This window comes from Sceloporus occidentalis, unplaced genomic scaffold, assembly GCF_023333645.1.
Source record: "Sceloporus occidentalis isolate IW3139 unplaced genomic scaffold, rSceOcc1.0.p SCAF_92, whole genome shotgun sequence".
In the NCBI taxonomy this organism is placed as follows: Eukaryota; Metazoa; Chordata; class Lepidosauria; order Squamata; family Phrynosomatidae; genus Sceloporus; species Sceloporus occidentalis.
In genome coordinates, this window is record NW_028317072.1 from 1451182 (window position 1) to 1474416 (window position 23235).

The 23235-nt window shown below is 43.3% G+C and overlaps 1 protein-coding gene across 1 annotated transcript; it reads left to right on the plus strand.

Moving 5' to 3' along the window:
- The first annotated feature begins 619 nt into the window (after nt 1-619).
- STC2 (stanniocalcin 2) lies at nt 620-21236 on the plus strand. The gene is made up of 4 exons (XM_089496709.1): nt 620-933; nt 4558-4700; nt 9401-9612; nt 17935-21236. Exons 1-4 carry the CDS (start codon nt 756-758, stop codon nt 18329-18331), a joined length of 930 nt encoding a protein of 309 aa, XP_089352835.1. The 5' UTR covers nt 620-755; the 3' UTR covers nt 18332-21236.
- The last annotated feature ends 1999 nt before the right edge of the window (nt 21237-23235 follow it).

Here is a 23235-nt window from a genome sequence, read left to right on the forward strand (position 1 = left end):
ACATACATATAGACGCACACATATATGTATACACACAGATACATATAGAGATAGAGAGAGGTACATATATACACACACACACATATATATACATATATACCTTTAGATATGTGTGACATATACATATGTATATACATATGTGTGTATGTGTACATATGTACACACACATGTACATATATACATATGTATGTGTGTGTGTATGCACACACATATATGTGTATGTATGAATGTACATGTGCATATACACATATATATGTGTGTATGCTTACACACACACACACACATATATGTATATATGCACACAAAGAGAGCGAGCGAGCGAGCGAGAGGGAGCTCCTCTGCTGCGGAGGAGCGGGGCCCTCCTCTCGGCTGGGCGTCCCGGGTGGGGACTGGGCTTTCGTGGGGCTGGCCAGCGGCGAAGTAGTAGCAGTAGTAGCCACCGGGAGGCCCCGCCCACGGGGGGCGTGTCCAGGGCGGAGGGCGGCCTGTGGTTGGCCGGGGTCCCTCCGGCGGCGGCGGCGGCGTCGTCGTCTGGGGGAGTCCTGGGTGCGAGTGCCGCGGAGGGAGCTCCGGGGATATTAGAGGCGCGCGCTGCTCCTGGGTCAGGACCACTCTCATCAGTCTCTCTCTCTCTCTCTCTCTCTGCGCGGGAGTCCAAGCGGCGCCCAGGACTTTGCTCTCCCGGGGTCCCTTGCCCTGCTGCCTTCCTTCTGCTTCTCAGTCCGGGAGTGGCGGCGGGCCAAGTCAGCGGGAGCATGTCTGCCCAGGAGGGGGCCGGGAAGCCGCTGCTCCTCTGCCTGGCCTTGCTCCTGGCCGGCCTGGACCGGGCCCTGGGCACCGAGGCCACCCACCCGCCCGAAGGGGCCCAGGACCTCCGCGGCGGCGGCGGCGGCGGAGCCCAGCAGAAAGGACGCCTCTCCTTGCAGAACACAGGTAAGTAACCTCCGCGCCTCGCTGCCCTCTTACAACAATCCTGCTGCACCCATCCGCACTGCAGAGGGAACCCGCTTTGGCCCCGCTTCCACTGCCCTGGCTCCAGAAAGGGTGCGCAGCCAACGACCATCCCCACAGCATGGAGCCAGGGCGGTGAAACGGGGCCAAAGCGGGTTATCCCTGCAGTGTGGATGCAGCCTTGAGGCGATGTCTGGCGGAGGGGAGTCTTCCCCTTCGCCCGACACGGGCTTCTGGTGCCTTGCAAAGCGAAGCTCCCTCGGAAGGAGCAGCAGACTCTCAGCCCAGGAGGCGCCCCTTCTCTCTCTCTCTCTCTCTCTCTCTCTCTCTCTTCCCTGGAAAGGAGGACCGAGAGGGAGCTCTGCTGCAGGGCCGGGACCTGCGTCGGAGGCAGGGCGGCCAGGCTGGGTCCTCCTTTTCCAGGAGGCGTCCTCCAGGCTCAGCCTCCCGTCCAGCAGGAACTCCCAGAGGCCCTCCGTTTTGGACTAAGAAGAGGAGGACCAGGCGGTTTGTCGTCGTCCTCCGTTTCATCCCTCTGCCCAGGAGGCATTCCAAAAGGCAGGGCTCAAAGCCAGGGGGTTGCAGTTCCCTTTCTTTGCTTGGGTTTTGCGGGGAGGAGGAGGACCTCTGGTCCCGCTGCTGGAAGGGGCTCCCATGCTCCTCGCCTCGGAAACCAAGCTCCCGAGACAGAAAAGCCCCCAAATGCGGGCGGATCGGGTGGGGATAGGAGAGCAGGGAAGGAAGGGGAGAGAAGCACGGCTTCAGGCTCTTTCCTGGAGCGCAAAGGGTTTGCCTTCAAGGAGGGAAGGGCAGGAGCAATGGGGGCACGTAGGACTCGAGCAGGATCCAGCCCTCCCGCCACCTCTCTTGCCCCCGGCCCAGGGGTCTCTCTCCCTCCTTCCCCGCCGCCTTTGGCTGCGACCTTTGGGGAAGAAGAGCCTTCGAGGGCGCTTTCTTTGGAGGGAGGAAAAGCCACCGAAAAGAGCTCCCTTGTCCAGGATGGAGGGATCGAGAGGGAGGGCCCCCGAGGCGATCGCCGCTGTGTCCGGGGGAGCAGGGGTCCTCCGACGCAAAGGAGCAGCAGGCGCCTCGACACGAAGGACAGGCGGGAAAGCTGGAGGACGGGGCCAAAGAAGGCCAAGCACACTCCTAGGCAAAGAGCTCTTGCAGCACCTTCGGGACTCACTGAAAGAAAGACATTGGCAGCAGGAGTTTTCCTGGGCTTCAGTTTCCTTCCTCAGATGCCGCCCCCTTCTTTCTTTCTTTCTTTCTTTCTTTCCGAGTCTCAAAGGTGCTCCAAGATCTGCCCCTTTCTTTCTTTCTTTCTTTCTTTCCGAGTCTCAAAGGTGCTCCAAGATCTGCCTCTCTCTCTACAGACTGATTCTGCAGACGAACACGGCTAGATCTTTGACTCCCACAGAAACAGAAACCCATGCTTCTTAGGGATGCTCAGCATTCCTCCTGGACGGAAGGCTGAAATGTAGGACCTGTCCTGGAAAAGGGAGGACGTCTGGTCGCCCTGTTATTGGTCCTGCTCAAAATGGAGGACATTGTGGGGACTCCTCCTGGAGAGGAGGCTGGAAAGAAAGGAGGACCAGAGCTGATCACCCTGCACTATATTCTTCTCTTTTTGCTCATTGCAAAACCGGTGGCGTGTGTCAGGGTGTTGCTCCCAGCCGGGCATCCAGGATGCGGGCAGAGAGAGGGGGGCTGATGCCCCATGTGAATGCTGCTCCTGTGCCAGTCCGTGCAAGATGGGCATGCCTGCTGGGCATGGGATCGGAAGCATTTGCACCCTCCACCCCCTCCCATGCCAACCCCATGGCCTCCAGCTGGCCTCCTGGAACATCCCCTTCTCCTGCTGCACACTTACACAACCCGGGACAAAAGCGCCTTCTTCTTTTGCTGCTGCTCCCCCCCCCCCTTCCTTCCCTTCCCCTTGCTTGCCTTGCCTTCCTCTGGCGTGGATGGGAAGCACAATGCCTCCAGCCCAAGGGACAGGCAGCAGGAGAAGGACGGCAAGACCCCGCCCTGGCTTTTCCAGAAGCCTCAGCCAATCAGGGCTTTGCAAAAGGAAAATCCCACTCCGCGTATTGCTTTTGCATAAGTGAACCCCCCCCCCCCCCCCCGCTTTCCTTCTCTTTGCATGGTGCCTTCAGCCCAAGCCTGGCTTGGTCATTGGTCTTTCTCAGAAACTCCCATTGAAGGGATTGAAAGGAAAACCCAAGGATCTTCTTCTGTTCCTTGCACCATGACGCCAGAGGAGAAAGCCTTGGCACTGGGTTATACAATGCACTACTACTGGGTTCTGAAGGCACTCAGCTTCATGGGGCCTTGGCTTAATTTCCATCCTACTGTTTGGACTGAATTTTAGACTTTGGGGCATCTGCTCTTTCTCTTCGCTTTCTGTCCATCAGTGTTAAGACAGGACTTTTTAAAAAATCAGGTATAACAATAATCATGTTTCCAGCATTGGAGGTATAGGAGCCAGCCGGGTGTGGTGGTCTGAGCATTGATTGGACTCGAACTCTGGAGACCAGGGTTCCAATCCACACTCAGCCATGAAAACCCACTGGCCACCCTGGGCAAGTCACACACTCTCAGCCTCAGAGGATGGCAATGGCAAACCCCCTCTGAAGAAATTTGCCAAGGAAACCCCTTGATAGGGTTGCCTTAGGGTCGCCGTAAGTCAGAAACAACTTGAAGGTACATGACCAATTTAAAGCCATAAGTCAGAAACAACTTGAAGGTACACGTGCCCCCTTTCAACTAACCACCCAAATCCAGAAGAGGATACACAGACTGTTTAGTGCAAAAGTAACCCAAGTTGTTGTGGCTGATACTGGTTCCAGCTGGACGCATAGCAACTTCATTTCACATAGTGGTACTTATTTCCAAGCAAGCATGCACATGAAGGGGTATAAAAGCACAGGGAATATGGGGAGTAAGAAATAGCATAACAGAAGAAACCTGTAGCAAAATATCTGTTATATGCAGATGTATTATGAGTTTTCTCATTGACTTTGGTGATTTGGAAGTGTTCTTATAGTGGTTATGCTTGCAGCTATAAACCAATCATCCAGCATTTCTTCACATGAGAAGACCCAGCAAGTCACTATCTAAGCATTTTCAGATCCACTTTCCTTTGAATCTTATGCTGGGTTTTGTTTCTTATGGAGGAATTTTGTTTCATCGGGAGAAATTGGATTTACCATACTGGCTTTTTTAAATGTATATCCTACCTTTTATCCCAAGAGCTACCCCATTTTATATTTACAGTAACAACAGCCTTGTGAGGTACATAAATCAGCTGAATTTTGTAACTGTCTCAGTCACCCGGATGAATCTGGGTCTTCCAAGCCCTTGTCCACTAAGAGCTATACCACATTGTTTCTAGCTAATGACACGAGCTCTGAGAAGAGTGGGCTTTTCACTTACTTTTTGTTTCTGTACCATTCCTTGTGTCTGATTTGTGTGCAGAACACACAGGTGAGCATCCCCCTGTTTCCTTCTTTAAAACGAAGATGATGTGAGTAAAATAACCCTTTGCCCTCCGATTTACGTTGCAGTTTTACAATACTGATGGTGGTGGCTATTCATTTTCAGCTGAAATCCAGCACTGCCTGGTCAATGCCGGCGACGTGGGGTGCGGTGTTTTTGAGTGCTTTGAAAACAACTCCTGTGAGATTCGAGGCTTGCATGAGATCTGTATGATGTTCCTCCACAATGCTGGAAAATTTGATGCCCAGGTAAGCATGCTTAACCAAACCTGCAGGTTCAACCAGGAGATACACAGACAGTAAGCCTAGAAGCTGCTAAGACTGCATGATGAAATAGTGGAGGTTCTTGTTAGATTTTGCTTGCTCCAGCTTGAGAGCTAGTGAAGGAGTTCTGAACCCTTTGGAACTGAGGATGATCGTAATGCAGTATGTTAACCTTCTATCTCCCCTTCTTCACCCACAGATATCTCCTTTTTAGTGCCTCAAAATTTGTAATGTAGGTTCTCTACAAGTTCCACTAAATGCAGGGAGACACCATTCTGGAAGTAGGCAGCTCTATGAAAGAAGCCATAATTGGGAAGTGGGTTTAGGGCTCATTTGAAGGGGAGCTTATGTTAAAGAGGTTCATAACGCTGATACTCTGCTGTGTAGAGCAAGGGTGAGCAAAGTGAGACCCTTCAAGTGTTTTTGACTGCAACTCCCCCGTTGCCCTTAGGTAGCATAGCCACTGATGAGGAATGCTGGGAGCTTCAGTCCAGCAACATCTTTAGCCTTTCCGGTGGCACCCCAGAGTTGTTCCTTCAGAGAAGAGCCTTCCTCTGTCTCATGCAGATGGTCTCCATTCCAGTTGATCTTAAAGTTTTACTCCCCCAGCAAAACACTGGTTGGCATCCCTACGAACCATAGAGCCCTCTCAGGTATAGATACTCTGTTAAGGAGAAATGGAGTCCTTATTCTGAATACCTAAACCCAGGGTGTCATGTATAGTATTCTGAACAATTTAGGTTTTGCTCAAATGTCTTTCTGCCACACTTCGTATGATCAGCCAAACTAATTTCAGCAGATGAATATAAGGTCAACAGAAATAACCATCTTTGCTGCTGCTTTATTCAGAGGTGTCAAAATGCATTCCTTAGCCTGCCTGTGATACTAAGTCTGCCTCTTTTGTTTCCTCCCCAATTGGTTTGCTCATCTTCAAAACATCCTCTTTTTATGCCTTGTACAGCAATTCTTTCATGCCAGGGAAAGGGAACATTACGATCTGCTGGAGGCATTTGACTTGACAGAGTAGTTCCTAGAATGTATGTGTATTTACTCAAGATTTCAGTCACAGCCAGTGGCTCTTACTGCGGTAGGAAGAAGAGCTGTCTTGCAGACAAAGATGTTCTATTGCACTGGGTCACAAGATGATCCCTTTGACTGTTTTCCCACACACAGAGAAATCACACAAGTCTTTGTAGATATTCTTAAACTGCTTTTCCAAACAAATGAAGCAGTTTTGCTTGCTTTCAAATTAATGGGCCTTTGGTATCATTTCCCCTACTTTTCAAATATCTTTTTAAAATCTGTTTTGATCTTTTCTCTCTCTCTCTCTCTCTCTCTTCTTCTTCTTAGGAAATACAAGAAATGCTCACTTGATGATATTTGACACATTTTTATAACATTTCCTCGAGGTCTTCAGCATTTTTCTCCCATGGTTTTTCAGGGTAGTTCCAAGTAACTGTAATTCCTTGAATTGAAATATCACCTGATTTTTGTTTTTAAAAAAATGTCTACACAGGCTACTTTGGTGAAAGAGACCAAAATACATTACTGTTAAAGTTTCAGATTGCAAATGGAAAATAATATATCAAGTATTCATTCACTAGGTAGAAAATACCACTCCTCCACTATGCACTCTATGTGTATTTTTTAAGATGAAGATAATCTAACAGGCAACCCTGTGAGCCCCAGTGCAAGCCACAAGGGTTCCACATTCCACATGTGTTATGGCCCAGGGACTTTCATGGGTATGATTTGCCTTTTGGGAGGCTCAAAATGATTTTCCTAAGGGTCAAACAGGTCAAAGGAGGGTGAAGCCCACAAAGGTCCAAGAAGAGGCAGAATGGCTCCTGAATCTTCAGATATTGCCCTCCCCAGTCTAGTTTGTTTCTGTTGCAAAGAAAAGGCCAAACAAAAGGAGTCCAGATTCTCCCACCCACTGCTAGGATTCTGCTACCATAACACTGGAGGAGGGAGGCACGCCTTATGGTGCACTGATAATTAAATACTCATTAGCTGGGATGACCTGAAAGGCATGGAAAGAATGCCGGAACATTGCCATCTGCCTGTCATTCAGCAAGCAGAAGAAGTGCTGACCAGTTATCCAGAGAATTGTACCACATCATTGAAGCATGACTTGCTTTCCAATCTACTGGCAGAATGGAGGAAGAATAGGGCTAAGAAACTGCTTAGGCTGTTCCTTGCCCATGTCATGTGTGGTATAGGAACACTGATCATATGATATAGCTGGGGGCTCATTAAACATATCATGTTCACTTTAAAATCTCACTCTTCCCAGCCCTTTCTGGAAGTTTAAAAATGAAACCAATTCCTTCAGATAGACTGCTATTAGAATGCTGTTGTGGTCTGGTTTGGGGGACTTTTGGTTGAAGTCGGTGCATAAGGAAAAGGACACAACAGAGAGGAAGAATCATTTTCCAAGCATGCGATAGATACCAAGAGAGTAAAGCAACTATCCTATACAGTACATGCCTGCCTGGGAATAAATCCTGTTTAACTTAGAGGGACTTATTTATAAGTAGACCTGGTATAGGATGGTTCTCTGTGATTGCAGTCCCTTATACTTTGGCATAAGCAACACTGAACTCAGTTGAACTGCCCTGCCTGCAATTTTTTTGGATTATGATTGATTATGATTTCTCAAATTATTGTCACATACTTTCAGTACTATATACAAAGCCTCAAAGAACACATACTTTTTTGAAAAAACCACCCAAGGTTATGAGGTTGCAGAACTCTGGTCCCAGAACCAACCATTTTCTGCTATTGTACATGATCTCAGATATTGTCACATCACAACCTTGGTGGTAAAAATATGACAAAACCTGACAGAGTAAACATTTTCTAACATCCTTTTTAATATGTGGTTGGTTGGTTGTTCATTCCTTTTCAATCATGCCTTTCCTCCAGTGAGCTGAAATCCATGTACCTGGCTCTCCTTTTCACTAGATCTTTCAAGTCCCAAGCCAGCCCTGTAAGAACTACAGCACTACTGAGATGTAGAACTGCCAGCATTCAAAGGACAGATCAGAGTATTGCAGCCTTTTTGTGTATAGCTTCCTGTTGTCTCTAGTGGATTTTATCTCAAGTGACACCTTATAGTGCATTGTCTACCCTTCAGGAATACATGGGGGGGGGGGTTATAGCTCTAGATGAATTCACCAGGATTTAAAGGCATATCTGCCGCTGCCTCCATTTCTGCCAGCAGGAAGCCTCAGCTGCCAAACGGCGAGACTTCCCGGCGACGGAAAAAGAACCTGCAAAAAGTGGGTTCTTTTTGCGTCGCGCTTGCGATGCACGAGAATGCAAATGGCGCACTCATGATGTCGCCAGCGCGATGGGACATATGGATGCTACGCGTCCGTCACATCAAAATGGTGGTGCCCGTGTGTACAGGGTGCCACCATTTTGATGCCCCCGTCACATATTAGGGGTGAGGCCGGTATGGACGCCGCGTCCTCGGCCAACCCCTAGCACGTGATGGGGGCGGCGCAAAGGCCCATTTAAATCGGGCCTTTGAGACTAACTGAAAGAGAGAACTAAGTAGCATGATTGTAGACCTGAGTCTTCTTCCTTAGATGCATCCTCAAGTCTACAAAAGCCCACCTCTCTCTTTCAGTTAATCTGAAAGATACTACAAGATCCCTTTGCATACTCAACAGCATTTGTAGTTTATGGGAACCATTCTTATATACTGTCATCAGAACACTGGATTAGAACAGGGCATCAGCATTTTTGGATGGCATTTGGCCTTCTTCCTCTTTCCAGCTTTGAGTTGAATGGGGATGGGAGTAGAAAGCAGACTGCCCCACAAGAGTTTGGCACTGAAAGACAGAGAAATATTGCCATACTCTGGCACTGCACTTGTTGAGCATTCTGAGCTTGAGCTGTGGTCAAGGCCAAAGGCTCAGCCACATCTGAGCTATGTTGGGTCCCTTCTGGGAGAATGGTGGCATACAAATACAATAAGTAAATAAATTAATGTATCTGAAGCTTCCCACTCCAGTTTAGAAATTTGTTACAAATTAAAGTTAGTGCCTAACAAACACAGAGCCAAAAGAAATCACAATCTTCAGCCAAACTCTGAGGCTCTAAGCCCAAAAACCCTGTATAGGATTGTGGGGTAGGGTTCAACCTTTCTCCTCTTTGGGCCCAGGTTTGGATGATGTGTGAGCTTCATCTTGCCTGGCTTATCATGATGGGGAAGGGAGGCTTAGGCCAATGGTATTCAAGGTTGAGTCTCCCTTATCCAAAATACTTGGGAATAGAAGTGTTTTGCATTTTGGAACATCTATATTTGCAAATATGTACATAATGAGATATCTTGGAGATGGGTCTTGAATCTAATAATAGTGTTATATTTCTGTAGTGTGGATGGGCCCCTGATGTCTACACTATATAATGCCACAAGGGCAACCCATAGAGCATATCACCATCCTCTGCCACTGGGGTATTATGGAATCAACCATCCTACCCATACCCAAACATATCCTTAGAGTTCTTAGTGTATGCAAGACTTTCCACTAGCTCATTGTCTCTCACTCCCTCTCTCTCTTTCCTTTTCTCCCCTAAATATCCTTGAAGTGATATGGCTTTTCATCTGTGAATCATGCTTTACAGAGATGCACACATGTATGTTTTTTGTTTTTATCTTTGCCATTCTTCAGGGAAAATCTTTCATTAAGGATGCTCTGAGATGCAAGGCACATGCCTTACGCCACAAGTTCAGCTGCATCAGTCGCAAGTGCCCAGCCATCAAGGAGATGGTATTCCAGCTGCAGCGTGAATGCTACCAGAAGCACGACCTCTGCTCTGCGGCCAAAGAGAATGTTCAAGTCATAGTGGAGATGATTCACTTCAAAGATCTACTCCAGCATGAGTAAGTGAGAGGGCTGTACTGTGGGACTGCAGTGGGAGGGAATCTTGGACCTGGGAACCTTGCCCTCCACCAGTGGGCTCTCCTGTTAAGTACCAGCAGAATCCCAGTGCTGCCAATCTTCTTGCTGTTTGTCCACGTGGAATTACAAGTCCTTGGACTTTATTGATTAGTAAATTGCAGTTACTTAGCTGTTAAGATGCCAACTTTGATGTTTATCACACTATACTCTTATAGTGCTACTATTCCACTTTGACTGCTCTAGCTGCCTCCTGTTGCATTCTGGTATTGGCAGTTTTAAGGAGGGGTATTTAGAATTCTCAGGCAGAGAAGTTCTCTGCCCCTGGCTGGTATTGAACTCACAACCTTGTGGTTTATGAGACAGTGGCTGCAGTACAGGCATTTAACCACTACACCACCAGATAACAGCACTCCATGCACCTTGGCATTTAGTCATGCTAGTCATGATTGCAGAGTCATCTTTGACAACACTGGCTCTTCAGCTTAGTAACAGAGATGTGTACAGTTAAACAGAATTAGACAATCGCAGCAAAGGAGAAACATTTACCTTTTACCTTTACAGGTTTAGCTCAGTTAACAAAATAGTTCTGTTTCTGGACATTACTTTAACAGAAAAAAGGTACCAGAGCAGATATAACACGGGAAAAGTAGAGATAGATCCTATGCCCAAAAAAGAATATTTCTGCAATTTTTTTGTTCCAAACTAAACGAAATGTATGTGTGAAATAAAAGGCCAGGCAAGCCTTGAATAAATAAAGAAAAATATTTTGAACTTTCTAAATCCTTCCAAAACATTTCTTCGAAAAGGTATCCAGAAATTATGCTTTATTTCATAAGCTTCCATTTTTCTTACGATTTCTATCATGTTGGCTAAACTTGTAGCTCAGTGCTCTTTTAAACATGGTGAGGGTTGGGTGAGCTGGTGCTAATTTTTCAACTTTTCTATCTGTGTTACTGTTCACCCATACTCAGTAAGGAATTGTGTCAGCTGCTGTTTACCTTATCTGTTGAAAGCAAGCATGCATGCTATGTTAGGATCAGCTATAGCAGAATCCCACTTTTCCCAGCTCAAGGCTTATTTCATTGTTTATTACACATGCTGCTGCAACCTGGCACAGAAAATTAGTTTTCCTCCAGCCCTCTCTCACAATCCTCCTAATATTGGTGCTGCTAAAAAAAGTAAATAAAGTCCACCTAGACAAAGGGGCTGTATACAAGTAGGATAGCCTAGCCCTTTAATGGACACTGGAGCTAAGAGGTCTGATGAGCTGTCATTTTTAACTTTTAAGAACCCTTCCACATAAAACAGACATAGCATTGCAAAAACTTGCCAATAGTGTTTCTCTCCTCTTTTCAGTGTTTTTGAGCCTGTCATTCCCAATTTCACCCTTTCTTTCTCCTTGAATTTGCTTCTGAGAAATCAGTGTTACATGTCACAGTAGGAGTAGGTATCGGGGCCTTAGTATCTCTGTATGAAATGATGAAATGACTACACATTTACATTTTAACAAAAAAAAAATCCCACCTATTTGTGTTCATCACAAAAACAGTACAGGAGGCTTACTCAGCATGGGTTACTTACAGACTGGTAGATGGGAGAGAAAGATGTATGGTTATTTTGCACAATGCGGGGTAAAAATAGGGACATACTAATATTTGACTGTGTGCTTCACTTCCACTCAGATATGGGGATTATTTCAGAATTTCAGTGCATTAACCTGCCATAGCATTCCTACCAGATATTGTCCAGTTGCCAATGGCACATGCAGGGGAACCTTAGTCAAGTAAGCTCTCCTAATTAACTTTCCAGGGACTAATTACAGCTGATGGACAGGACCAAATCTAAACACAACACATACAAACTTACAGCCTCTCATCCACATACACATTCATTTAAAATTATATGAAGCCTGGGCATTATCCCCTATACATTTGGGTTTCAACCTCACCTTCTTGTTATATTTTCCTGTCCCTCCTACACAGGAATGGTTGAACAGTGGCCTCTTCACCACTCTTCAGCCTTTCCTGTGTAGGAGGGACAGGAAAATATAACAAGGAGGTGAGGTTCAAACCCAAATGTATAGGGGATAATGCCCAGGGTTCATATAATGCCTAACCAAGATCGGAAGCATCATACAGTCAGCATCTAATGTTCCCAGAGGAGACTGGCCGTGCCCACATGGGACAAATACCAGTTCCTCCCCCACCCTCCTTACAGAGAATAGTCCTGACAAGACAGGGCCCAGTCTTCAGTTCTGGTCAGTTCATCACCAAAGCCATTGTATACCCCCCTACACACACACAGAAAATTTTAAAAATTCACCTTTTGCTCCACTTCTTCCAGAGCAAGGGTGGGTGGCTGTTTACAGTGCAAGCCACTGCCCTCAGTCACTCCCTCTGAAGTCAGAACAAGGCACTCAGCCATGTGATTGATGCTGGGCATCTCATTTTCAGTCTCAAAGAGAGTGATCTGCAATGGCAGTGTGCAACACAGTGGGACGTGTGTACAAACAGCCACCAACTGTCACATCAAAGTGCCAGGTAATGGGAAGATGTTAGGACAGCTCTGAGGCCCTGTGCAGACACACAGGAGTGAATGTGTGTATGGCTAATTTTAATCTTGAGAGCATAGTGTGTGAGTAATCACATTTTTCTTTACAAACTAGGCATTGGTTAGTCTGGATTTCATTACCAGATTTCTAATCAGCAGCTGTTTCACAGAGGTAAAGATACACAGGCAGCAAAGATGGCAGATGGTCTCATCCACAGTCCCTGGGGGTGAATGCTTGTTGTCCTATGCAAACCATCACTTGGAAGGTTAGTTAGAAACCACTGATGAATATGTAGATATTATCAATGGTATATTTAACGTTTCAAATAGACTACGAGGTACAATTATATATCTTTAAAAAGTTACTTTTTTGTTTCCTATAGTACTCAAAAACAGAAAATAAAGAGATGATCAGGGAGAGATGGTGACAGCATATTGAAAAAGGCTTAAAATTTCATACAAATGCCACTTGATAGTACATCACATCATCATACAGTTGGCTTGTATATCAGGGCGGAAAATACCAGTCCTGACAAACACACAGATCCTCAGTACTTTCTCAGACTTGACACAGGTAGAATCATAGTGAGGCCAACTTTTTTTGAATGGTTGGCAGAGACCATACTGTTCATGTCTGAGCTGCCAAAGTATATGTACAAATGTACTTCAGTTAAACCTTTTCAGTTAAACCTTTTCAGCCTCTTTAAAGAGCTCATTTTCCCCACTCCAAAATGACAAATGTACTCCTAAAATCCATCATTGATGCTCCTTTAAGTTCGATGCTGGTGAATTCAGGTTTAGCACCTCTTCTTATTTGTTAGATCAGAGTACTGTTTATAAAAAGGATTGCGTTGACACCTGTTTAACTGTGAAATGTGGAGATATTGGTTAGCACCTCCTAAAACTAACCATGAAGGGCCTTACTTTCCCCTCAGTCCTTCCTTTAATGTTTCTTGGATTGACTGGGTGATTTAGGCTCCTGTGTGGCTTGGAACTGAGGGTGTTGTGGAAACAGTTCCAGGCCTTCCAATGGAGGACATCATGCTGTGGAGCAGTTTAGCCAATTAAATGGCCAAATGAATGTTGGAGAGGCCAAACAACACTTTAAAACTGTGGAGCTCTGCCAGGTGCCATAGGGAAAAGCTCCATTCTCATCTGAGTTAGAGAATGTTCCATACACGGATCCACTTTGTACAAGCCAACTATATTGTAGTGCTGCAAAGAATGGGGTGGCCCTGATCATAGGAGGGCTCCATCTTGTGCACTTGACCATTAAAAATATACCTCTCCTTCTAAACTTCTAAAATTAATTATTTGGAAACAGGATTGAGAGATTTAGCTTATCCTAAAGACACAGATTTCTTCCCATAGCTGTGTATAACTTTGGTGATAGGTTTTCTGCAGCACTATTTATAATACAGTCTGTGATACTTTGCAAAATAAACAACTGGAACACTTCTGTCAAAACACTTATTAAGTGGCAGTGGTATAATACCCAGAAGAGAAAATCCCTTCCATATGGTGGCTAAATTTTTAAGTCACAGGGGGTAGTTCTTTGCTGTGAAGAAAGTGTTCATTTCTCAGTAATGTAGATATTAGATGGCTGACTTTTTAGAATTCTGCCTGCATGGCATCACAAAATAACACATACATTCCTACCTAGGAAGCTGTCTTACACTGAATCAGTTATTCCATGCAGGGTTTCAAGCAAGAATCTTCCCCAGCCTTAACCAGAAACACAGACAGTGAATGTGGGACATGCTGTACACATAGCATGAAGTCAACCAGATGGCTTTCAGCCTTTCGCCAGTCTTAATGCTGCTTGATGTTTGGCCCTGTGTAATATTTGCAGAATGTTTACTAGAATGCCAGTTAAGGGGCATATACTGTCAGTGACATAAATGAAACAGACACATACTTGTATATATTTCTTCTGAGCACAAGCAAAATATCAGCCATTTCTAGGTTGTGTTGAATCATGCATCTTCAATATAGGATATGACTCAAATCATTTCAGAAAGCTGCAGGGTTCTGTTGATCCAAAGGTGAAGTGTTGCATCATGCATTTTCAATACAGGATATGACTCAAATAATTTAAGAAGGTGCAATGGAATAGTCTGTTGGCCTGAAAGTGGAGTAGTGCCAGATGTGTTAAAGATTATATCTGTGGCTGCATCTGTATTACAAAATTTATACAGTTTGATATTGCTTTAACTTCCATGGTTCAATGCTATGGAATTCTGGAATTTGTAGTTTTGTGACCTATTTAGCTTTCCCTGTCAGAGAGTTCTGATACCACAACAAACTGCAAAGCTTAGAATTCCATAGGATGGAGCCATGATAGTGAAAGTGGTGTGAAGCTGCATTAATTCTGCAGCATAGCAGCAGCCACAATCAATTTAGAACAAAATACCAAGCTCTTTTGAGGTATCCTGCCTTAAAGTGGCAAATGTATATCTGTTGCATTCTGGGTGAGATAAAAAGTGTGACAATCAACTTCATATTCATTAAACGTGATGTATCTTAGGCCAGTGACTTACAAACTGTTTTCCAGAAATCTGTGTAGTTCTTCAGAAGCTTATCAGGGAGTCTTTGGTGAGAAGAGCAGGAATGTTCAGACATATTGCTCATCGTTGCTGGCCTTGTTCCTGCAGTGTGTGGCTGCACTGTGTCCTTGCAGTATGTGTTGGATCTATTTTTCCCCTCATTTGTTCTCATACAGTAGGGTGGTGGCATACAAGAAGCCCACATAACCTGAGAGTGTACACCTAGTACATGTCCCAGAATCCTTTGTAAAGGACAGGTATTCTGTAGCACAGCAGTTATTAAACTGTGGGGTGGGACCTCCAGGGATAGAAAATTTGAGAACCACTGCTGTAGCAGATACACTCTGCTTCCTTGGCAAACAAGCCACTGAGGAAAGTATTCCCTGAAGGTAGGAAGTTGGAAACCACTGCCCTAGATAGACCCCCAGTCACAAGCTTTGAAAATAGAAAGCAATGCATTTTTGCTCTGGGAGGAAGGAAACAAAAACTTGTGCTCATTTCAGCACGCCGCAATCAACAGCCACACTTTCAGCCCTTTAAATGTGTAGCCCAAGAATAAAATAATTGTGTAATCATAACTTGCACTTACTTTTTTCACTAGAATATATGCTGCTGCTTTCTTACATATTCTACATTGCCCATTCTTCCAAGATACATTTCCCCCAGGAAGCTATATTTAGACCTTCATAGTTACACAGGTTTTAACAAATAGCATAACTTGTAGTTTAACTTTTTTCCTTGCTAGGGTTGCCAGACTGAGACAGCAGTGGGGGGAAATGTAGTGTAGAATAGGTAAACAGGTAGTACAGCTGGTCAGTCTAAATGAATTCAAGTCTCCAGGGCCAGATGAACTACATTCAAGGTAATAAAAGAACTGGCAAATGTAATCTCAGAGCCACTGGCAATGGAGAACAGGAGAAGTCCCAGTAGACCAGAGGAGGGCAAATGTTATCCCCATTTTCAAAAAGGGGGGAAAGAGGACACAAACAAATACTGCCCAGTCAGCCTGATATCAATAGCAGGAAAGATTCTAGAGCAGATCACTAAACAAACAAGCCTATAAGCTTTTAGAAAATCACTAAAAGCCAACATGGGTTTCTCAAAAACAAATCATGCCAGACTAGTCTGATCTCTCCTTTTTTGATAAAATTTCAAGCTTGGTAGATAAAAGGAATGCTGACTATGTAGTATATCTCAGTTTCAGTAAGGCCTTCAACAAGGTCCCCAGTGATGTTCTTTCAAACAAGATAATAAAATATGGGCTATAAAATGCTATCGTTAGGTGGATTTGTTATTGGTTAATCAACCAAACCAATGGCTCCTTTTCATCCTGGAGAGAAGTGACTCATGAGGTGCCACAGGGTTCTGCCCTGGGCCCAGCACTATTCAACATCTTTGTCAGTGACTTGGAGGATGGAATAGAGGACATGCTTATCAGATTTGCAGATGACTCCAAATTAGGAGGAGTAGCTAATACCCTGGAGGAGAGGATCAAAATTCAAAATAAATTTAATGGTTTAGAAAGCTGGGCTAAGACTAACCAAATGAATCTCAACAGGGAGAAATGTAAGGTAGTCAGAAAAAATGAAATTCACAGATATAGGATGGGGAGCATCTGGCTTGACAACAGTACATGTGAAAGGGATCTAGGAATCCTAGTAAACCAGAAGTTAAACATGAGTCAACAGTGTGATTCAACAGCTAAAAAAGCCAATGTGATTCTAGTCTGCATCAATAGAAATATGGTGTAGAGATTGCAAGAAGTAATAGTACCACTCTATTATGGTTTCGTCAGACCTAACCTGGAATACTGCATCCAGTTCTGGGCACCACAGTTCAAAAAGGATGTTGACAAGCTGGAGCGTGTCCAGAGGAGGGTGACTAAAATAATGAAAGGTCTGGAAACCATGCCCTATGAGGAGAGTCTTAGGGAGCTGGGTATTTCAGATGGGAGAAGAGAAGGTTAAGAGGTGATATGATAGCCCTGGTTAAATATTTGAAAGAATGCCATACTGAAGATGGAGCAAACTTTTCTGCAGCTCCAGAACATAGTACCTGGAGCAATAGATTCAAACTACAAGAAAAGGGATTCCACCTGAATTTAGGAAGAACTTTCTGACAGTAAGGGCTGTTCGACAGCAAAATGTGCTAACTCCAAGTATGGTGAGTTTCCTTCCTTGAGGTTTTTAAACAGAGGCAGGCTGGCCATCTGTTGGAGGTGCTTTGATTTTGTGTTCATCCATGGCAGAATGGGGTTGGACTGGATGGCCCTTGAAGCCTCTTCCAACTGAGGATTGTGTGGGAGAAAGAAAGAAAAAGAAGCTGGGATTTTTTTGCTCCAATATGTATCATTTTACACTTTTTTTTAGTGAATGTTACTGTTTTAATGACTGTTCCTTTTTTCACAGTTTCTTTTGTGTCTTAATAATGTAGTGTCATCAGCAAATATGGCCACTCTACTATATACTGTGAACTCCAGGTTTAGCATGAGGAGCTTCTCTATACTTCAGGCTTGGCTTAGTGGGCTGGTTTTGCATTTTCTCATGAGAGTATTTTGTCGACAAACTTTTATATTCTAACCTGTTAACAAGCATCCCTCCCCTTTTCTCTCTGTCTTTTGCTTGTTTGAAGAATTTGTTGGCTCTACAGTTGGAAGCGCTACTTGAAGTAGCCTACAAGCCTTTTGGAGAAATGAATATATCAGGCCTGATTGCAGTTCCCTTTCTGCCAGTTATGGAAGTCTCCCACATATTGATTGAAAATGGTCCCACAGGCCCCATATTTCAGTTCATCAACATTAATTAATTCATTGGCTAAGATTAACTAGTTAATTTTACAAACAAAATAACTTCAAGGTTCACGCCTCTAGGGTTCCCATAGTATTTATGCCACATTTCAGTTGTTTTAAATTTTACAATCTTCCAGCTGTTGAAGAGACAGAGACATTCTCATGTATTACTATATATTACAGTTAATGGGGGGGGGGGGCGTTAAGCTGTATAGTAAACAGCTCTAAATCTCTTGGAATTGAAAAGCACACCACAAAAAATTTCAATAAAGGTATGCATGTATGATGCTAGGCTGTACTAATCATGTTGGTTGACAAGCTATACAGGCCTGAAATTAAATGTCACTCCATCTATTAGTAGGTTTATAGGTTACCATTCAACTATAATGTTCTTCCCTTTCTTGTTTTTCCTCCCTTAGACCGTATGTTGACATGGTGAATATCTTGCTCACTTGTGGAGAGGAGGTTAAAGAGGCCATCACACGGAGTGTCCAGGCCCAATGTGAACAGAATTGGGGGAGTCTGTGTTCTATCCTGAGCTTCTGTACTTCAGTCCCACATGGAGATTCCCTTTTGGAGCCTGAGAAGAAGCCCAATGAAGTCTCCAGCAGATCCTCCATTAGCCAAAGGGACATGGTGGTCCACTCTGAATCTGACACCAGAGAGAGCTCCCGAAACACCAGGGGGGAAAGAGGTAGCAGACATCCAACAAATGCCCACACTCGCACTAAAGCTGGGAACCACAATCCCAAAATGGTTCATGGCATCATTGAACAGGCAGAGGAACTGTCTGACTTCTCCGACATCCGAAGGTGAAAGCAGGATACAGCCCTTCCTTCCTCCCCTACCAGAAACTTCCTTCATTGAGTTCACCTTCTTATCTAGGGGCATTCCAGAATATTTACAATATTGAGGGTTTGGTGTCTGGCAAAGGGCATTGTGGGATATGTGGCAGTGACAGTGTATGTATTATACGTAACAGAGGAAAAGCAATGGCTTTTGGTTATTGATTGTATCCAGCAAACTCTGTGCAGGTGCAACAAAATATCTTCATTTAAATATTTGCATCTCTGAAAAAGGTAAAGTAGGAATTAGATGCCAATTTGGGTTGTTTTTGTTCCTTTTTCAGGTGTAGGTTGATCCAAATTTCCATTCTCAGGCTTGGCATTTAGACTAGGTTCAGTGTTTATTCTCTAGGCAGAAAATAATGTGGTTTCCACTCTTTCAGAGGCAATAAGGGCTCAAAATGGGCTGCTGTGACTTTTGTAAGCATATAGGAAACATTGTAGTTACAAACTAAAACAATTTCTGTGAATCATTATCCTGTTTAGATGACACCATCTGCCTTAAGTGTCCCTTGTCTTGGTTTGAATGGCCCACTGTTGACTTCTTCTCCCTCTTGTTCCAGAATCCTTGGAAAGCTGCTGATTACAGACCAATTTCAGAAAAAGATACTTGGTTTTTTTAGTTAGCCCACTACCATGCCACTCTTTTTTTTCCAATACATTTTCAGATTCTACAAAGCTACCTGATTGAAATAGATTCCCTAAATAATATAGTATGGATGCCACCTTAGATAGGTGACAGTTATATGGAGGCTTAATTGGAAGAGTGGGAAAAATCTCTTTCTTCTTCACCTAAAATCAGGTTCACAAAGTTTGCAGGATTGTTCCAAGGCTGACAGTGGCTAAATTCACACATCACAGTAAGCCTTAGTATTTCTGGCTTCCTTTGCTTATGCACACTATCCAGTTGCTCCCAGTGCAAAGGTGAGGGCTCTTGACAAACCACAGGCATTCCATGGTTTGTTGGCTGTGACATCTAAACCCAGATCTCCTGCTTGCCTTCTCACCCCCACCAAGGGTATAGCCATCTGACATCACTTTAACTGACATAACTATCCTACAGAATCCTGGGATGTATAGTTTGGTGAGACATCAGAGCTCTCTGACAGCCCAGGCTGAATACCTCACCAAACTACAGATTTTAGGATTACATAGGATGATGCCATGATGGTTCAGTTGGTATCTAACTGCTTTATTTCTGAAGTATGGAAGCAAGCCAGGGAAATAAATCAAAGATGTAGAAAAACCATGGGATATTTCTTTGTCTTATTAGAGAGGAAACAAAGTATATTTCTGGGTTTCAACATAACACTAAACAAACAATAAGCAGAAGGCCTGTGGCTTGTTGAGCCAGTCCTTTTTGTGCTGGAAGCAGTGGGACAGCATGCACCAACCCTTTGCCTTGTTCACAGTAATCCAGAATTCTGAAGAATTCTCAAGAGTTCTGGCTTATCATGACATCAAAATGTGTCCAGTGTGCACTAAGTGCCAAAGAAATGGTGATGAACAAAAGCAAGCCATGCTCTGCAAGTGATTTAATCAGGCCACTGGTTTGGAACTAGCTTAAAGTCTTATCCACCCTGCAGTCCCTAACCACATGTTCTTAGAAATGAAACGAATCCCATACATATCACTGGAACATCCTTCCACTAAGTGTGCACTGAATTATAGCGTCCATGGTCCACTGTTACATGCCTTTACTTTTGAAAATACATCTGTTTATCATTGGCTAGGATCACTTAGTATGCTACACTTTGAGACATCAGCCAGTGCACTAGAATTACCTTTTCTGGAAGATAATGCCACTCCAGTAACGTTTTTAGGTAGTAGGAAAACAGATGTCATAGACAGAAACCCAAGTCCAGTGGCTTCTTGTACACATCATACTTTTATGTATAAAGACTTTCCCAATCACTGTAGTGTCAGAGCACAGCTTTATGTGTTCATATGCGTTGTTCACACTTTGTATGTGTTCATGTGCAGAGTCGACCCTGATGCTACAGTGACTGAGAAACCCATCTTCATTGGTGATAGGAAGAGACACAGCAACATATCGCAGTTCTTTCATCCTTGGTGAAGGCAGTTAGAAGGCTTTAAAAAGCAACACAGTTGTACATCCAGCCCGAACATGTTATTTGCACAGTTTCTAATAAGAATGGCTTTAGAGATTGTGCTGAGTGGTGAATTCAATCATAGCTTCAAAAAAACAAAAACAAGTGAGGAATACATGGTTCCCACACTAAAATATTTGTAAATCAGCTTGTTAGGGAGGCAGTCATGACCACTTTGTCATAACATCATGCATAGGTAAAATCCTCCAAAGATCTGCCTCTAGAACAATACTATGTAGTCAGATCTTTGGTAAGTTCACTCTACAGGGATCTTTAGCTAGAAGTCTAATTTACCAGTGGGAACTAAGACATATACATTGAATGTCTCTGTCAACAGATCACCTCAGTGTGCATATAGTTTATCTTCATTCATTTTAAGGAGGTAAATAAATGTCCCCTTTTAGCTTACACAAAGAAAATTCAGGATTTTAAAAAACTTTTTATTTTGTGGAAGTGGGGTTGTATAAGGCCTAATTTTTTTCCTCTGTGTTAAAATTGGATGTATGTGTTCACCTACTGATTCCACATATTCTTTTATTGTAAATATTTATCATTTCTATTTATTATAGTTTTCTCCATTAAAAATAAATAAATCACTGCTGGCTAAGGTAATTTAAATATATGTTGGGACCTGTGTTGTATATATTCATGCCACTAGTACATTTTTGTTATTGTTTAAAGCAAGGAAAATATAATTTTATACGCTCCATAATGTTGTTGACAGTTTAAATCATATATTTATTGTTAAATTTCATTTCTAATAGATACAAGTGCATTTAACCTGATAATTCTATTAAGATATCTTGTATAGCCTTACTTCTTTGGAAATTCTAAAATAAAAAATGTCAGCTGTCCACTTAAGGAGCCCAGTAGTATCTTAACTAATATCACACTTGCTGGTTCTGTAAAAGCCTGTTCAGAATACTACCAAAATTAAACTTTTCCATGGTACAGTCCTATATATATTTATTCAGAAATATGTCCCAGTGCAGCTTACATTACTTTCAGAAAAGCCTGAAGCCTTAATCCTATCAGTTTCAACTGAGTTAAGCACATACTTAAATTCAAAGTTTTGACATTAGTAGAACTTACTTAATGGGCTGTTTATACAATATTAGTAAAATATATCAGTTACTCCTACTTTGCCTCATTTTAGTAGAGAATAGTGGGAATCCAAGAGATAGATATCCACAAACCCCTTTACCAGGGGCAAAAGCAATCTTCTGCAGATCATGAAAAGGAGGGAATAATCCCTCTCCTCTCTTGAGAAAGGGAAAATGTCTTTCGATGTGATAAGAAATGCCCCAAGCCTTTCTCAACTGGAAAATGCAGAAGGGATCTCATATACTTGATGAAAGAAATTTAGTAATTTCCATCTGCCCAAATGCTATGCTCACTAAGAACTTCTCTTTCACCAGCTCTAGAGGTGAATCATTATTCACTGGATTTTGGAATGGGAAAGGGGGTGGGAGGAGTCATCGGAAGCAACTACAAAGTATGATTCATTAGCAGTACAAGCAAGTGACTACAAATGGAGGCCTTTTTATACCCAGTCAAAAGACACGGCCCTGTATGATAGATTTAATAGAGATCCTGCAATAACCACGCCTGAGCATTATAGAATACATCTGTTTAGAATACCTTTGTTTAACAGTAAGTATCTCCTGAGAGAACACTAGAGGCTAGGGAACTCTCACAAGATGTCTCAGCAACCTTGCTAAACTACAGTTCCAGGGGATAAGACATGACAAACCAGCACAAAATGCAAGCATATAAACAGTTTATATTCACTCTAAGGTTAAAACTTCACAAATATGGCCATGTTCCTTTGTTTTTATATAAAAAGAAGGAACAAGTTGTGGCACGTTTAAGACTATATGGTTTATTTCAACATACACCTTTGTGTATTCAGAGGCAAGAGCACAAATACTACCCATTTAAGAAAGACTGGAAATAATACCTTGCCTTGCAGGCAACTGAGTGAGACTGGTTATTTTAAAAAAATACACCAATGTCCTTTGACATCTGACTTGATTATAGTATGAACTCTTTTGAAGTATAGACCGCTGTGTTAGATGCATGAAGTGTTAACCAAATTTCAAGTATGTATAAAGTGCATATGACTGAAGGTGTAATTGCAGAAAAAAGAGTAATCAGAAATTAGTGATGGGGGAAATTACACTGTTAACACTGGCTATTCACTAAAATGTTGCTGAAACAAAAATATTGAGGTGCTGGGTAAAACAATTAAAACAAGAAATAAGAAGCTAAACACCTGAATGAAAATGGGAGAAGGGGGATTACTTTGTAAGTATCTGCCTTCAGTTGCTTGTCAACTTTTGGCAACCTTGTGAAATTCATAGGGATTTCTTAGGCAAGGAAAACTCGGGACTTTATCACATGAGCCTTTAAATCTGCTATGAAGCTAGAGAACAGCACCTTTAGCAATACTTACTGCATTATGTTGTTGCCATTTCATTCCTTCTTTGCTCTTAGAGCATCCCTTTTCATTGATGAGTAACACCCATCAATACAATCCCAAACACACTGCTGTAGCATTTCTCATGTGCAGTAACCCGCATGGCTGTTCTGGTACAGGGCAATCAAGTGAATCAGTTCCCCACCTGCCTCTCTCTCCCTGTTCCAAAGTAGGCTTCTCCACACACACCAACTTGTCAAAGAAGGAATGATTGCCTTCCCATGACGAGGCATTCTTGTTCCTTCTTTGACCAGAGGAAGGGGGAGAAACAAGTTTTTCTGTGTT

Excerpts from the sequence above, each read along its gene's own strand:
- STC2 (XM_089496709.1), top strand. The coding sequence starts at position 756 with ATGTCTGCCCAGGAGGGGGCCGGGAAGCCGCTGCTCCTCTGCCTGGCC. Across the intron at positions 934-4,557 it reads CCTCTCCTTGCAGAACACAG|CTGAAATCCAGCACTGCCTG; the intron begins GTAAGTAACCTC and ends ATTCATTTTCAG. Across the intron at positions 4,701-9,400 it reads CTGGAAAATTTGATGCCCAG|GGAAAATCTTTCATTAAGGA; the intron begins GTAAGCATGCTT and ends GCCATTCTTCAG.